The sequence below is a fragment of the Aspergillus pseudotamarii genome (genome assembly GCF_009193445.1).
Source record: "Aspergillus pseudotamarii strain CBS 117625 unplaced genomic scaffold BDV38scaffold_112, whole genome shotgun sequence".
NCBI classification, from domain to species: domain Eukaryota; kingdom Fungi; phylum Ascomycota; class Eurotiomycetes; order Eurotiales; family Aspergillaceae; genus Aspergillus; species Aspergillus pseudotamarii.
The window spans coordinates 57,987-74,811 of NW_022475126.1; the positions used below are offsets into that span (position 1 = coordinate 57,987).

Sequence of the window (16,825 nt, forward strand, 5' to 3'; positions counted from 1 at the left end):
GCGCAAATCTGCTTTGTTGGATGAACCACCAGCTTTTGACCCCGCTTCTGATCCGAGCCCAGAAAATGCTTCTTTAGAACTTGACCTAACCTCTGTTGGAGAGACTGCCCCTGTCAAAGGACCTGAGGCACATGATGCTTCAACCGAGGGACCGACAGTTGTAGATGAGCTGGCGAGTGAACAACTTCTGGTTGAAACGGTCACAAATACAGAACCCGACGTTGCGTTGAAAGTGGACCTGAACGAGCGATACCAAGAACCTGCGCAGCAAGAGCCCAAAGAAACGCCCACAGACAATACTGGTATTTCAGCAATTGAAGCAGGAAATTTAGAGCTCGGCCAAACACAGCTTACAGATCATACACCTTCCGACTTGGAAGGTAACCCTGCCAATGAAGAGCATTCAGGAGCTGGTACTGGGGAAAGACACATGGTTGGAAGTTTAGGAGTTGAACAAGAGGCCACACGTGAAAAGCCAGCTGAGATAGAGCCTGGCAACTCCACGCTCGATGCTGCACCAACCATGACTGCGGACACGGCTCTGGAGCAACTTAAGGAAGAAGCACCAGGCGATGAAGCTACCCCATCACACACTGCAGATGCCGAAGTCTCCTTGACCGATGTTATGCCACAAGACGCTCTAGAGCAACCTCAGAAGGGGATGCTTAGTGATGAAGCTGTCCCAGAACAGACTGAAGATACCCAGGTCTCCTTGACTGACGTTATTCCGCAAGACGCAATTGATGAGGAAGCTGAAGCTTTTACTTCCAAGAGGTCTAAGAAGGATAAAAAGAAAAAGAAGAAACAACAGTCAATTTCCTTGGATGATGATCAGCCTGCGGCCGCTAGGGAAGGGACTGTAGAAGAGCCTTCTGATGCACGTTCGGATTCACTTGAAATTTCCGGGAAACCGCAACTTTCTCTCTCTGATAATGTTGAAGAAGAGCCACAACACGCCTTTTCAGAAAAGCCTACGCAACAGTCGGAAACAAATAAGCCTGAGCCCGCTGAGTCTCCAGAGCAGGCCGACCTCACAGGGCCTGTAGAGTTGGAACCTATGGCGGATACCCAGGAATCAATCTCCAAGAAGAAGGCCAAGAAGGATAGGAAAAAGCGCAAGTCTGTTTCTTTCTCAAACAACGAACAGGAGGTTCCCACGAAGTTATCTGAAACCACGGAAGCAACAGAAGCGAGTCGGCATGTTACAGAAGCTAGCCAACCTCCAGAGCAGACAACTAAGGAAATGGCAGAAGCTAGTGCCCTAGTTCAACCAAGTCAGGAAAATGTTGATAGCACTACTGCCGACGAGGTACAGCCTGGAGAAACAGCTGCAGACCTACCCAAGGACATTTCTATAGTCGCACTTGGGGAGGATGGTTCAGAGTCTAACAAGGGGGTCGTACCACGTGACGAACAAGTTACTCAGCTGTACAAGGATTCTGTTACCGAAGCACAAGCCAGCACATTAAGGCCCACAGACACTGATCCTATTGGTCAGACACCCTCAATGGCAAGAGAGCTAGTAAATGAAACTACAGTTCCTGGACCAGGAGGATATACCAATGAAGATGCTTCAGTGGTAGAATCCCCGAAGGAGCAACAAGTACAGCAGGATGCAGGCATTCTGACCGTGCTAGAGACTAGCGAGGAACATGAAGTCGAGTCCACTCCGGAGGCGCCTGTACCTGAAACACCCTCTACTTCTGTGCAAGAATCTACCGTGGTAGTCCAGGATCCTGAGCAAGAGGGTGCCCCCCCCAAGGCAAAAAAAGACAAGAAGAAGAAAAAGAAACGCAAGACCCAAGAAACAATTGAGAACGAGGCAACTGTTGTACCTGAATCAAGCACCGAAGAGGCACCCGTGCAAGCTGAAAAGGATAGCCGTACTGCAGCTCCGGGGGTTATCGAAGAGGCAATTGAGCCGAACAATGTTACGAAGGTTTCCGAGATCTCCAGTCAAGACGTGCCATATTTGATGCCGGAGAGTATTGTTGAACATACGCGAGCTGAAACCGAACAGGCAGTTGATGTTACTGTTCACGAGGTGAAGGAGTCGGAAGGAACCGAACAGCAGGCGAGTGAGCAGCCTGAAAATCCCCTGAATGATGGCACACCGGCTATGTCGGCGAAAGAAAGGAAAAAGGCGAAAAGGAAGGAGAAAAAGCGCCAGTCAAAAAACCTGGATGGCAGCAGTGCTGCCCCCAATGCCGCGGAGTCTGCCTCAGTTGTACCGGAAGAAAAGACTCAAGGTCCCTTGATAAATGCGTGCACCACTTCAGCTGAAGATGGCACGCATGATGCAATCGAAACCCAAGTCTCCGCTGAATTGAAACCCTCAGACCCTTCGGTTGATACGGCAACCCTACCTGCTGAAGATGACGGTAAAGAAAATCAGTCCCACGGCACCGAGTCCCACGGCGAGAACGATAAGAATCTGTTTTGGACTGATCACATGGTATCTTCGCAGGTAGATCAACGGCAAGCCACTCCCTTCGACTCTCCTACCCAACCCGTGCTTGAGAATACCGAAGCCGATAAAGTAGCTGTCTCCGACGAACCAGTCCCACTGTCTGAGGAAATTGAGGTAGGAACTGAAGATCATGCGTCAAAGACGGAGCAGGAGGCTACTAGCGAGGTAGATAGGGTTTCCCTCGAGCACCTGCCCACTGAAAGCCTTTCAGCGGAGGTAGACGAAAGTGGCAAGACACTTACGCCAATTCGGGACGAGTTAGCGAGCCAGCGAGACACGACTACGGAAATCACGGGTCAAGGGACTATGAAAGATACGATGCCGGCCCAGACGGATGAGAAGCTTGAAGAAAGGGATAAAGAACCTGTGCCTGAAGCATGTCTCGCTGCTGTTGAGGTACCAGACGCTTCCGTGGATGGTCCACAAGCAACAAATGAAACAGCAGTTCCTCTCTCCCCTGCTGAAGCTGGCGTTCCCGAAGACCTGAGAGAGACAGACAACAGTTTAGCTATTGACGTCGAGAAGCTTGAAGCAACAGAGCCTTGGAAGGAATTACATCAGGAGCAACGATCAGAAGATCCTCAACCAGAGAATACTTTTTCTGAGTCTAATCTATTCTCTACGAAATTGCCCGAACATGGCACGCGCGAAGCCAAAAAATCAAAACTGCAAGTGGGCAGCGCTGGACTAGCCCCTGAAAGTGACGCAAAGGAAGACGAGACTGCGAGCCCTAGAGAAACGAGACTGGAAAGTGTTAATCTCGTTTTAGACTCACTAACAGCGGAAGAGTCTCACTGCGGTGGTGCAGAGGTGACTAACGCGTCGAAGTCTGCCAAGGAGGCCCTGAGTGAGATACAGGCAGAGCCCGGGAACTGTTTGTCAGCTGGCTCAGGCGAGGAGAACAGGGATGTGTCAGATACGGCAGGAGAAAAACCAGGTGACATAGAGACAATCGCTGAACTTTCGGAAGCCAATAAAGGGGCAACATTAGATCCCGTGGAATCCTTGGGTTTAGGGAGTCAACCATTCGCTGAGAAGGAACAACTGCAAACTAACATTGAGCCTACACCCGAACGGTTGAGCCACAAAGAACTGATTGATGGTGCTAAAACAGGCGGAGAGGAAAATATGACGCAGCCTTTGGGCCGTAACGCGTCGAAAAAACAGAAGAAGAAAGCGAAGAAACAAGCCAAAGAAACGTCACTAGAAACCGCTGATTCTTCACTTGCCGAGTCCAAGAGAGAAATAGATGCAGAAAGCGGCCCTGAAACAATAGTCGGCTCCTCGGCAATGGCTGATGCCGCTGAATCCAGCTTGGCACCTGAAGAAAAGCCCATGCAGGGCCAAAAAGTGCAAGGTCCACAGAGCGAGTCGGGCGTATCGAAGCCGGCATTCGATGCTGTATCTGCAACCGAAGAAAGAAGTGCGTCTATGGCTAGGGAGTTTTCTGGCCAGACTCGGGCCACGCATGAGTTACAGGAGGGAGATGGCAAAGACGCTGAAGCCCAGATAAAGTTGAGTAATCAGACTTACGAGGGATGGGATCTTGAGGTAGCCAAAGATCGGACTGGAGGGCAAACCACGCAACAAGAAACTCCAGTTCCCAGGACCGTATCAAAAGAGGAGCAAGGGGGGTCTAAGCAAGAGGCTAAGCTGCAGATCACTGAGCAAACAGAGCAACCAGCATCGGGGGGAAATACCGAGTCTGCTGAGGGGGACCTACTTAGTCAGGAAGCAAAGCCAGAGAGTTCGGAGCCTCCAATGGCTAAAGCAACCAGCGCAGAAGATTTTCCTCCGAAAGCATCATCTCGGGAGAACAAGCAGAAGAGTGAAGATAACATGAGCGTAGACACCAAGGAGCCAGAAGAAACTAGAAGTGTCAGTGAAGATGCAAACGTGAGGCCTTCCCAAGGCCAATGTCATCCAGAGACATTGGCAACGGAGAGGTCTGCAAAGGACAATGAATGGCCTTTGATAGATTGGGAGAAGGAAAGAGTCGATGCTTTAGAACAGACTCCCCAATCTTCACCTGAAGCTGTCGCGGCCCCATTTGAGCCAGGTATTGCCGATTTCGATGAGTTTGCTATTCCAGAAGGGCTAACTAGATAACCAGACGAGTCGGCTGAAGCCATAAAGGCGAAGGCGAATATGGGGCCGCAAGGACAAGGTTCGGAGGCAAAGCTTGCGACTCCAGAAGCAATTGTCGACACAGCGGAGTATGTTGCTGACGAATTGGCTCCGTCAACGGAGGAGCCCGGAACGGAGCCAGCCTCGAAAGCGACCCGAGAGCATACCCTAGACGATGCAGAAGGCTCTATTCCAGCGAAGCAGGCGATGGGAAGCCCTGGCTCGGTTTCCTGGAAGCAAAGCAAAATTGCCAGTATATTTCCTAACTTGGAACGAGGCGCATTTCGGCGACCTATTACCATCGAGTCGTCGGAGGCAGTAAAAGATGGGGCTGAGGATGAGACCAATGACCAAGGAGTGAGTCGCGGAGACGCGATCCAGGTCTCGGAAGCACCCATCGCTGCCACTGATGGTAAGGACAACGACCACTTGGCGGATGCTCTTGTGAGTTCAGAGCGGCCGACTACTGCTACGCTAGAGGGCCTCCCAGGAGAGGCTACGATTCGTGATATCCAAACGCCAGTTGCATCTCGTTCAGTTCAAGGAGACCACAATGACTCCAAGGATGTTCGAAATACACAAGCTGAATTAACTGAGACAGGTTCTCTTGCGCGGGAGATTCTATTATACGCCCCAATACCAACCCACGAGCAACCGCCTGCATTTATCAGCTCCTCGTCGAATGCTATGAGTATAGATCGGCAAGCAAGCCCCGGGTCTCTCTCTAAGCTTGGTTGCAGCCCGTTAATCCAGAGAATGTGCGACCCTTCCCCGCGGCCAAAGCCATCGGAAGAAAATACACCACCTGCACAACCAAACAGCGCACTGCCATCCTCAACCTTTGGGGTGCCATCGGTGGTAGACAGAGGCGCAATCTCCCCTCCCCGGACCCCATTGCAACCTATTGCAGAACATGGACCAGTTGATCGGACAAGGACCCCAATAGGAGCCATGCGTCAGGGACATGGAATGCCCTGCTTGGAGATGAAGCCAGAACATGTGCTTCCGGTGCCCGAGACACCGGTCAGGAAATTTACAGACAACGCTCTGGCGCGCCAGGCATGGCCTACACTTGACAGGGATGAAGACCAAGACTTTCACATCAGGAAGCGTGGTTCAGCCAGATCTATTGACCGCGAATGGCCTGCGGAAGCCGTTCAAACACCGGAAAGAGGCATACCAATCCTGAGACCGAGCAGTGTCAGTAGCATTAAAAGCGTGCACAGCGCACACTCCCAGCGGTCGCTACGACGGATGGATCGCAGCGCTGGCGGCGATTTGCGGGCGGCGAGCCAAGCACAAACAGACGCCCGCCAATCATCGCGCAGCCCCCAGCCACCACCTATCGAGGCCCCTCCTTCCGACCTCAATATTGAGCACATAGCTTCCTCCTCTTCCTACGACCCCGTCACCGATAAGGGCAAACGGCCCCTGCGAGCCATGACCGATGTTTACGTAAGTAGTCTTGGTTACCATATAATATTTTCCTGTGGTTTAGCCAACTCACATTTGTTTACCTAGGAGGGTTGGGGGGAAACGCCGAACTCGCCTCGGTCGCCTAGCCGACCGCCCAGTATCCGGCACCGTCGAAGCATGCAACACTTACAAGAACTTGAGACTCGCCTCGACCAACTCATTTCAGAAAATCGCTTACTTGTTGCTGCGCGAGAAGCTGCTGAAGACAAGCTCCGCAATGCAAGTGTTGCTCGTCGCAAGAGTGACCATGCGCTCAACGAGCGAGCTGCAGACTTGCGAGACAGGGAAGCTGAAGTGGAACAACTCAAGAATTCAGTAGAATGGCTTCAGAAAGAAGTATCTCGGTTGACTGAAGAAAACGAAGGGCTGACTGTTGCGAACTCCAACATTACCGTCGCGCATGCTACCGAGATTCAAACCATACGGGCGTCATCAAACCGTGAGCTAGACGATTTGCGCCTACAGAACCAGCAGTTGTCGAGCGAAATGCAAGATAGAGTACGTCAGCAGATCGATGTGGCACTGGCTCAGAAGAATATGGAGCTGCGCAGGTTGCGAGAGGACTTGGAGAGCGCCCGGGACAAAGTGGAGGAACTACAACAACAGATCGCCGCATCCGTGCAAGATAGCGTATTAGTCTTCAGGGATGAGGACTACTTCGACGCAGCGTGCCAAAAACTGTGTGGCCATGTTCAACAATGGGTGCTACGCTTCTCTAAACACTCCGACCTACGCCGCTGTCGCAAGCTCGACGATCTTCAGGACGAAAAGATAGCAGACCGGTTTGAAAATGCTATACTAGATGGATCCGATGCTGACGTCTATCTCTCCGACCGGGTTCGTCGACGCGACGTATTTATGTCGGTGGTAATGACAATGGTGTGGGAGTTTATTTTCACTCGCTACCTGTTCGGCATGGACCGTGAACAACGGCAAAAGCTCAAGTCTCTTGAGAAACAGCTAGGTGAGGTAGGCCCGCGCGGTGCAGTTCATCGTTGGAGGGCTACTACCCTAAGCCTTCTCTCAAAACGATCTACTTTCGCCCGGCAGCGTCAAAACGATACAGAAGCTGTGGCCTTGGAGATTTTTGAGACGCTGTCCCGTCTTCTACCACCACCAAGCAATGTAGAGCCTCAGCTTCTAGAGTCCCTGCGCAAGGTACTGAGGGTTGCAGTCGACCTATCTATTGAAATGCGCACGCAGCTGGCGGAATACATCATGCTACCTCCCCTACAACCTGAGTACAATACCAATGGTGACCTTGCACGAAAAGTCTATTTCAATGCGTCCCTAATGAACGAGCGCAGTGGCGAAACTACTTCAAATGAGGAATTGGAGTCCCAACAAGCTGTGGTCCGGGTTGTCTTGTTCCCTTTGGTAGTGAAGAAGGGCAATGACGCAGGTGAAGGCGAAGATGAAGTAGTTGTTTGCCCGGCGCAAGTGCTCGTTGCACGTTCTCCTAAAGATAAGAAGGTTACCAGAATGCTCAGTGGTGACCGAATGTCCCTGGATGGCACCAGGTCCATTCACAGTATCGCTCCGTCGTCGACCATGGACATGAGCAATGTGATTTGAGGCGTCACACTCGATCATATCTCGTCATGGGCCCACCTCGACCGTTGCTGATGGGCGAAAATCATTGAGAAAACAACAGAGTGGTTATATTTTCTTTTGGGGATGGCAAATGGTATAGTAGTTGGGGCGTCAAGGTCAAAGATGGATGGTTGGATATTTGGTCAATACGGCTCGGTAATACAAAAGGTAATAATAATCGAGATGGGAGTGGGACCTGATTTCTCTTTTCTTTTTTGTTTTTTCTTTTTCTTTTTCTTTTTCTTTTTCTTTTTCTTCTTCTTTCTGTCGTCCAAATTACCCCCTTTTCCTTGCTTTACCACTGTTACTTTTTTATGAAGACTATGACGATGCCAACATCTCCGTCTACTTTCTAGAGCTTATGATGTCACGGCCTTATTTTTCTCTTCTTGATATAATGACTGCTTTTCTATGTATACGAGAGACGAGTTGGATCATGTTCATTATCTAAGGGCTCTCCTTCGAGGACATACTTATGTGGTGTACTTATGTACTTATAAATATTTTGTTCATTTTGATACCATGCAATGTCAATGAATTAGGTTTCATAGGGCCCGTAGGGTAGAAAAGCGGAGTGCTGACCTCATACATCATACATACCGAAAGTTAAAGCTCAAAAGAAACAATCGTGGGGCCTGAGGCTGACGCAAACCAAATTTCCAAAAACTGGGCTGTGCCTTGACCTCCCTTCCCACGTACTCTCTCACTCACACTCGCTGCTCGACACCGTCTTTTTCTCCTGCAGCTCAGGCGACTATTTTCTTCCAGCGAGCGTCTCTTTGATGGAGTTCTCCCTTACTCTTATCCATTTCCCCATGTCCCACCGCAACTCCCCACAGGTTCCATTTTCGCCAATCGTTGTTTCTCACCCCGTGTTTCGGTGAATTGGCGTCGACAATGCTGGATTCTGTTGCACTGGGCCTATCACAACTGCATACACATTGAACTGGGATTTGGTTCAGATCCGGTACTTTATTGCCCAATTTAGGGTAGGCTTGTGCTCTACAAGGGTGATAAGTATACTCGGCTTTCTTCGGTCTACCAATCATCGTGGATATCTCGCGTTCTGCACCCTCCGATCAGCATGGCTGACACTCCATCGGCTGCGTATCAAACTGGTTCCAATCATGGTTTGCCTTCTTCACAAGATGGCCACTCCGTCAATTCACGTCCAGACACTCGCCGCTCCACTACCTATGATCCCTTAGCTTCCGAAACGACCCAAGACCCTCAGGTAGATAGCAAATCCACCACGGGAAAGCGCGCAAAACGGAAGAAGAAGCATCGGAAACGTCGTAATCGTCGGCAATCTTTCATCAGTGTCGAAGACCCTCATGCCGGAGCTCCTACTACCCCGGGGCCCGAAGTGGAACATATGGCTATGATGGCGGATCAGACCAAGTCTCGAGGTGCGCTTCCATTCTACAAGCTGGGGAGAGACTTAAGTAGCACTAGTCTGGAAAGTGAAGCTTTACTGGACCATCGGTACGTGTTGTCTTCGGTGCTACCGTCTATACTAGTTTTATCACTGACCCAAGTCCGGGATTGCCCAGGAATCAACCCATGATGCGGCCGCGCAGAGACAGCCGACTTGCTCAATCTTTTCGACCCGGGTCCTTGTCCACTACAGTCCGTACCGGTGATTTGGGCTCTCGTAATCAGCCATCTGGTACAAGAACTCTTCCTGTGGATGATGACAGCGATTATCCTGATCCTGTGGATGATCGGACACCGTTGATGCGCCCGTCATCCGCTCATAGGCCCAATATCTCTCGATACGGAACCGATTCGAAGTCAACTCCATTCAGTTTTCGTCAACGACATTCATCAGTCCAAACGAACTCGTCCCGATGCTCACCTCGTCGTATCCAGAGCCCCGGGCTTCCCGAACAGGACCGCGATTATGATGTCAACAATCCACCGTCGATGCCAACTTCGCCGAAGCTTGGGGCGGACATGGGCTATGATGATGCGGTTGTGACGGGGGCGGATTTTGACTTCTCGTTGGCCAAGTCTATTGACAATCGGATGGAATCGATGCCCCGGTCACACGACATGGTAATTGATGTTGAAAGCGGTACCAATCGAATCCGAAGCTCTCCCCCATCTTCCGTGTCGCCGCGGCATCGTCCTCCGCAAGAAGGTCTCCTTCGACGTCGAACTTTACCTGTCGAGGAAGATGTTTGTTTTCCGACTGAGGAAGTATCCGAACTGGCCGAGGAGGACGCAACAAGGGCACCGCGTGAAACTGAGCGTCGGAGACGGCGGCGCAGAGAATGGCCCGACCTATCAGTTTTGGAGGAATGGAGCCGCGAGGAAAAGGAAGAGCGTACGGGTGATTTTCGAGCAAAGAAGATTAGCGAGCCTGTCCTTATCGAGGGTCGTCTGCGCCCACAGTATCAGCTTTGGCGACGCGAGGAAGAGGAGGCTCCTTATCGATTTACATACTTCAATGAGGAATTCCAAAGTACGATACACGCCCAGACCATATCAGAGCTGGTACAACCGGGAAGCAGTTTTCGCGAGCTTTTTATCCCTGACCCTCCCGAATTGGAGGTTTCTTCAGACGAAGAGACGGATTCCGATCATGACCCTGAAGAAGAGGCCATTGACAATAAACATCACAACAACCACGGTTTTGATGGAAACAGAGCTTCACCTTTTATTAGCAGTCACCATGATAATATGAGCGGCCCTAAGCAACAACCTCGTATGTCTATCATCAGCGAAGCTGTTTCTGAAGCACGCACGTCAGCAAATGCCTCCCCGTCTCGACGGCCGCAGCAACAAACGAAGCCCAAAAGGTATGGGCCCCGGCCAACCTTCTGGCTTGATGTTCTTTGCCCTACGGATGCAGAGATGCGAGTGATTGCCAAAGCCTTCGGGGTCCACGCGCTCACAGCAGAGGACATCATGATGCAAGAGGCACGGGAGAAGGTTGAACTGTTTCGAAATTATTATTTTGTCAATTACCGAACCTTCGATCAAGACCCAAATAGTGAGAATTACCTGCAACCAGTGAATATGTACGTGGTTGTGTTTCGAGAAGGAGTCTTGTCCTTCCACTTTTCTCAGACACCTCACCCGGCGAATGTACGCCGGCGGATCCGTCAACTGATGGACTACTTGATCCTAAGCTCTGATTGGATATCGTATGCCATAATTGATGATATTACCGACGTCTTCGGCCCGCTGATCCAGGCTATCGAGGATGAAGTCGACGAGATTGATGGCATGATCATGAAAATGCACTCCCCTGAGCCGGTAATGGGCCAAAACAGCAAGCTAGAGGACGATGGTGTTGAAGCCTCGACTACACTAGCTCCGGGTGAGGTGCTTCGAAGGGTAGGGGTTTGTCGGAAGAAAGTGATGGGCATGTATCGACTGTTGAGCAACAAGGCAGATGTTGTCAAAGGCTTTGCCAAGCGGTGCAACGAGCAGTGGGAAGTGGCGCCGAAGTCAGAGATTGGCCTATACTTGGGAGACATTCAGGATCACATCATGACAATGACGAGTAGCTTAACCTACTACGAGACGTATGTTAAATCTCATCTTTCTAGGATGTTTATAACTGACCCAACCATCAAGGCTGCTGTCCCGAGCACATTCCAATTATCTCGCACAGATCAACATTCTCATGAATGAGCGTCAGGAACAGACGGCGGATGTATTGGGCAAGTTGACCGTGCTGGGAACAATCGTTCTTCCGCTTAACATTATCTGTGGCATGTGGGGGATGAACGTCAAGGTACCGGGTCAGGATGTGGATAGCTTGACGTGGTTCTGGTCGAGTAAGTTTCCCTTGCTCACACACAACTACATGACTGACTAACATCCTATCTCTGATCAGTTACGGCTGGTTTGATCATGTTCGCCTTTGCGTCATTTCTCATTGCCAAACGAGTGTATAAGATTGTATAGCTTATAATGTGACAACGCATTGCACCTTGGAAATCAGTTTACGATGTGTCCGGTAATCCAGTCTACATTTGTCTAAAGGGGCTTTATTGATGCTATATGCGGTCATGTACTACTGGCTAGATCTCTGTTTGGGCTTGTATACAGATTGACGGCTTGGAGCTATTTTTCCTAGCTTTTATTTAAGGAAAAATAAACCAAATAATAGTAAAGTGAACAATAGATAAATTCAAAAAATAAAATAAATAAAATATAAAATATAAAATATAAAATATAAAATATAAAATATAAAATATAAAATAAAAACACAAACACAAACACAAACATAAAAACGCAAAAAAGAGGATTCTTTCCGCCCTTTTTATGAACTTGGAGTTTTCCCTTCGAGTTCAATCAAAGGCTGTGGGGTTTGTTTATATCTGTATGTAACATTGATTTATTTTATTTTTTTTTTTCCCTAACATTTTAGTTAGGACGGGGAATACACAGTAAGTTAGCTTCGTGAAGGTACACAGTGTAATTTTTCCATTCTCATGAGGTCATGATGACTGAGTATAAAACTTGAATAATTCATCCCGTTTCTATTTTGTAACAGTAATTTACTTTCCCGGCGTGTCAGCGCAGGCTCGGTTTCTTTTTTTCCTCCCTTGAATAACCTTTAGCGTTTTGGACTTTCCGGGCCAGGTTCTTCATCATTACCGCATCGATCTCCTCCTCCTCCTTATCATCATCATTCTCACTCTCTTTTCTCTTCCTCTACCCACAGTCACTTCCTACCTCTACTACTACCACTACTACTATTACCCATTCCTGCTGGATACCACCCAACACAATCTTTGGGACCTCCTTTGCGCCCGCCCCCCTTTCGGTGCTCCTTATCATTCGGGTGTTCCTCCGCGCCGTTCCCACCGCTAACCTATCCTTGTGGGTGCCTTCCTGCCTGTGCGCCCCAGATCGTGTCCTCGGCCTTCCAAGTTCCCACACTAAACCTTTCGTTCCTTGACGTGGGCCCCTGTCATTGGCCTCGGTTTCCCCCTCCCCTGAGTGGGTGGCCGATAGTCCAGTCTACTACTATTCTTTCCTTCCATTACCGTCCTCCTGCACCTGGTTTAGTCAACCAACTAAACCTCTCTGGCTGCATTCGCTTCGGCCCTGCGAGCTCGACTGGTTTGAATTCGTGATTCCTTGCGTCTGACGGTTTGTTCGTTCCTACTGGAACCGCTTTCGCCATTTCCTGAGTGCTCTCTAAACCCGAATCGATAATAGCCAATACCAACGACTCTCAGATCTCGTCCGCTGCCCAGGGCCAGTTCAGTGGCCTTTTAACGTGGGTTTCGATCGACGGTAATTCCCGTTGGCTAAACGGGCTCGGAGCTTATGTTCTAGACGTTCTATCTCACCGTCTTCTGATCAAGTTATGTCCACACTTGCGCCCGCAACTTTGACTTCGGTCTGCCTGGATTATTCTTTGATTTCTTGAGAAGTGCAAATCATTCACCCTACTTGTTGCCTACAGACAACTTACAAAATCTTACCTTTCCCGTGATATTCTTCTCGTCAGCATGTGGCCATCGTCTATTCGTCCAACTTCCTCGCCCGTGTAACGTGTTTTTGTGTGCGACAAAAGATCATCATTGTGTCGAATCCGTCGACCTCTTAGATTGACTCTTTTCGAGTCAAGGATCTCCTGACTTCTCGGGTTTTATTTTGTTTATTTATTGATTTATTCTTTCTTTTCTTTTCTTTTTTTTCCCTATTTTTTCTTTTTCTTTTTTCTCCTTTTTTTTTTTTTTTTTTTTTTTTTTTTTTTTTTTTTTTTTTTTTTTTTTTTTTTTTTTTTTTTTTTTTTTTTCCCGTTTCTATCGCCTACGGTGGTGTCATTCTCTGAATTTGTCACCCTCTTGCCATAGGCTCTCCCAGGCTGCTCTTTTTTCCTTTTTTTTTTTTGTCCTCTTTCTAGACCCGCCGTTCCGGTTCCCTCTCGGATCTCCTGACTTTTCAAAGTCTTGTCATCACAATTTGACTCGACATTGATCATGGCAGCGGAATCCGAGAGGTTGCCTTACCGCAATGGTACCTCTGGTGGATCCAGGAGGGCCAAAAAAGATGAGGCTGCGACGTCTACATCTCGGCGATCTACTAATGAAGGTGACATGATAGAAGTGCCACGTTCAACTTTTAATTCCCAGATCCAAGCCTCCCTCGCATCCCAGATGCCTAAACTCACCCCTGCAGTTCCTGGGTTGTCAGCTCCGGCTTCGTCAACAAATTCGGCTATATCCTCCCGTGAATCCTCCCCTGTTCGCTCCGCCCGTCGCCCGCGCAACTCCGCCTCAACTTCTCGCGTTTCTTCTCGGTCACATAAAGCCAGTGCAGGTCGCAGCCCGAGTAGACCGAGTTTTGGTCAGAGGTCGGGCTCGGATACCCTTCCATCCACAACCGCCGTGCAACGGGCACTGTCCCAAAATAGCAAACCTCTCATCATCAACCCTCCATCCAATGTCGAACGGTCAACCGATGCTACGAGTCCGGAGAAACTTAACATGCCGTTATGGGCCACATCTCGTCGGGTGGAACAAGAACCGACCCTCCCGAATATGTCCAGCAAACGATCTTTACTGGTCGACGATTCCAAATCCGACCGCAGCGCGCCTCGCTCCGTGAATAGGAGCATCAACGGACCAGGTTCTGCCCTCGAGACGGTACAGGAAATGGCCAGTGATCAATCAACGCCATCGACAGAGACTATATTAAACCAATCGGCGCTCGAACAGTCACAATTACAGAAGATCGATGAGGATAGCACGCCAAAGGCGTCTAAGCAAAATGCCGAGAGTGGCAGTGATAGCGGAGGGAATAAGAGCCTGGAACTTCGAGAAGAGAATCGCCGTCGTGGTTCGGGAGCCAAGGGCACTGACAACCTGATCCCGAAACGGTCCTCTACGTCGCTTGGAGGTGCGCGCGGTAAGCCGACGGATGGATCAGTTAGGAACATGATCGTCGAGACAGAGACGGTCAGTTCCATTCCTCAGGTCTCCCTGGGCGTGGTGACCGGTGACCGAAGCAATTCGGGTCGTGTAGATCCGGGCACCCTTCGAATGAAGCCCAGCACTGAAACTATCCGCCCGAAGAAGGAAAAGAAGAGGACGCGCAAGCCGACAGCCTTACCTAGTGGGGCCGCATCTTCCAAAGCGGACATTTTCGAAGCTAAAGTCGCTAGCGCTGTAGATGAGGCCGATGTATCTGATTCCGACGAAACGTTTGTTTACGAGTCGAACCCACCTGACCCATACCCAGTGAGACAGAGTCGGTATCATTCCCGTACGCCTAGCGCGACATCTATGGCCAGTCAGGTTGATCAATTGGGCCCTCGTGGGCGTCCTGGAATGCGAGATGGGAATCATAGTGTTACAGGCAAGCGCAGCATGAAGTTCACCAACAACACGTATGCCGGCAGTGTCGATGGGGATGCAGGCGAAGACAGTGCTCGGAGTCACTCAAGGGTCGACAGTGGCGGAACTCATACCCCCCGGCACCATCATACTGGGCGATATGGGCGCAGCAATGCATATCATTCGTTGTTCGATAGCGACTCCCCGTTTCCCCAGTCCCAGCCGTATCCAAAATCGCCTCGACATTTCATCGGGGGATTTCGGCAGCCGCGACATTCCGTCACTCGTGGAGGTCCCAATCATCGCACAATCAACAATGCCAGAAAGGCAGGCGAAATATATGGCTACGATTTTGATGCGGAAGGTGCAGATGACGAACGGACTCCCCTAGTAGGCTCCCCACGCGCAACTCGAAGTCGTCACGGTAATCGACGGCCCGGAAGTGCCAGTTTGCGTCAGATGGAGTACATGCAGCAGCGGCAGCGTGGCTTTTTCTCACGGTACGGCACCTGTGTTGTTATATGCATTTTACTTCTGGTTATCATCGGAGGAGCTACGTCCTTTGTTGTTGGCATCACCAAATCGCTCGTAAATGTCCAGATCCTTGCTATCCAGAATGTGCTCGCGTCAGAACAAGAGATCATGTTGGACCTCAGCGTACGCGCCACGAACCCTAACCTCTTTCCTGTCGCAATTGACGACATGGATATGAACATCTTTGCGAAGAGTCGATTTGTTGGGACAGACAAACTATGGCGGGATCAAGGATCCGACTGGAGTGACTTTCCCCGTGTTGGAGATAGCAGGAGACGAGCCCGTTTAGCTAGTCTAGCACGTTGTGCCGGAAGCAGTGGTTGCCTTGCAAATGAGACAAGCTTATCAAAGCGTATGGGGCACAAGAATGGTGGTGTGGACAAAGGCACCGACCCTATCCCAACTGACCCAGCGGGTGACCCCCAGACAATGTTGTTAGGGCGTGTTTTCCGGTTTGATTCACCCCTAACCTTTGAAGCGTCGCCATGGAACTATGTATCATCCACCTCCAAGGGCCAGATCCGTCTCGCTCGGCCAGGTAATAAGACGGAGGAAGGCGGTACAGAGCGGTGGGAACGGGTACTGCAGCATCCATTTGAGCTGATAGTCCGCGGTGTTGTGAAGTACCAGTTACCTCTGAGCTCCCGATTCCTTTCGGCATCTGTCAGCTCCAGTGTTCAAGTCGTGCCCGATAAAGGTGACAATAGCACTGGAGATGGCAATGACAAACCTGATCCTGGAGACGACGACACTGTCACCATATCTGAGACAAGGCCATCTCGTCGCAGTCTGCCCGAGCTGCGTCAAACAGCCTCTCAACGCTCAACGGCCGATTTGGTACGAGAAGCCCTTGGGATCACCGGATAAATGATCACGGCTCGATTGCCATTGATTTCAATAATCCTCTATTAGCGAACTCAGGAATTGCCCTGTCCTATTTCCGCCGTTGCCCTTGCTTCTTTTTTGTATATTCTTTTGCTATGATTAGAGCCCCTGCTTCCGTGCCAAACCTTCGTCTTCTTTCCAACCAATATTACGAAGGTAGCCCTTGTTGCTAAGGCTTGCTGGTTTTTTGTTTCAACTCGAGAAACAAGAACCCTTCTTAATCTGGAGTTGATTACTTCATTCTACGACAAGGGTCTGTCAACGGAGACTCGTAATACCCACATGATTGTGATTCGTTTGACATAATGACTTTTCCTTTGTCGAATAACGACTCTCTTTTTTTTTTTTTGATATCTATGCTACATTCCCCCAACGATGCGTCACGATTATCTGATATATTACCACGAACCAAACAGCAAAGCATGGAATG

At 49.8% G+C, this 16,825-nt stretch overlaps 3 protein-coding genes across 3 annotated transcripts; all 3 read left to right on the forward strand.

Annotated features, from left to right (window-relative positions):
* Positions 1 to 1,711: 1,711 nt before the first annotated feature.
* On the forward strand, positions 1,712 to 8,323 carry BDV38DRAFT_22418 (uncharacterized protein). The gene is made up of 4 exons (XM_032052831.1): positions 1,712 to 2,381; positions 2,468 to 4,529; positions 4,584 to 6,052; positions 6,119 to 8,323. Exons 1-4 carry the CDS (start codon positions 2,376 to 2,378, stop codon positions 7,646 to 7,648), a joined length of 5,067 nt encoding a protein of 1,688 aa, XP_031907459.1. The 5' UTR covers positions 1,712 to 2,375; the 3' UTR covers positions 7,649 to 8,323.
* Positions 8,324 to 8,367: 44 nt separating this feature from the next.
* Positions 8,368 to 11,825, forward strand: BDV38DRAFT_264602 (uncharacterized protein). Its single transcript, XM_032056291.1, has 4 exons — positions 8,368 to 9,151; positions 9,220 to 11,202; positions 11,255 to 11,457; positions 11,517 to 11,825. The coding sequence occupies exons 1-4, from the start codon at positions 8,751 to 8,753 to the stop codon at positions 11,585 to 11,587; spliced, it is 2,658 nt and encodes an 885-aa protein (XP_031907460.1). The 5' UTR covers positions 8,368 to 8,750; the 3' UTR covers positions 11,588 to 11,825.
* Positions 11,826 to 13,416: 1,591 nt separating this feature from the next.
* BDV38DRAFT_264603 (putative phospholipid metabolism enzyme regulator) lies at positions 13,417 to 16,733 on the forward strand. The gene has a single exon (XM_032056292.1). It carries the CDS (start codon positions 13,621 to 13,623, stop codon positions 16,375 to 16,377), a length of 2,757 nt encoding a protein of 918 aa, XP_031907461.1. The 5' UTR covers positions 13,417 to 13,620; the 3' UTR covers positions 16,378 to 16,733.
* The last annotated feature ends 92 nt before the right edge of the window (positions 16,734 to 16,825 follow it).

What these genes read in the sequence shown, in the direction of transcription:
- BDV38DRAFT_22418 (XM_032052831.1), top strand. An exon ending in CGCGGCCCCATTTGAGCCAG is followed by an intron (nt 4,530 to 4,583) that starts GTATTGCCGATT and finishes CTAGATAACCAG; the next exon opens with ACGAGTCGGCTGAAGCCATA. An exon ending in GAGCCATGACCGATGTTTAC is followed by an intron (nt 6,053 to 6,118) that starts GTAAGTAGTCTT and finishes TTGTTTACCTAG; the next exon opens with GAGGGTTGGGGGGAAACGCC.
- BDV38DRAFT_264603 (XM_032056292.1), top strand. Translation starts at nt 13,621, where the DNA reads ATGGCAGCGGAATCCGAGAGGTTGCCTTACCGCAATGGTACCTCTGGT.
- BDV38DRAFT_264602 (XM_032056291.1), top strand. Translation starts at nt 8,751, where the DNA reads ATGGCTGACACTCCATCGGCTGCGTATCAAACTGGTTCCAATCATGGT. An exon ending in GAAGCTTTACTGGACCATCG is followed by an intron (nt 9,152 to 9,219) that starts GTACGTGTTGTC and finishes GGGATTGCCCAG; the next exon opens with GAATCAACCCATGATGCGGC. An exon ending in AGCTTAACCTACTACGAGAC is followed by an intron (nt 11,203 to 11,254) that starts GTATGTTAAATC and finishes CCAACCATCAAG; the next exon opens with GCTGCTGTCCCGAGCACATT.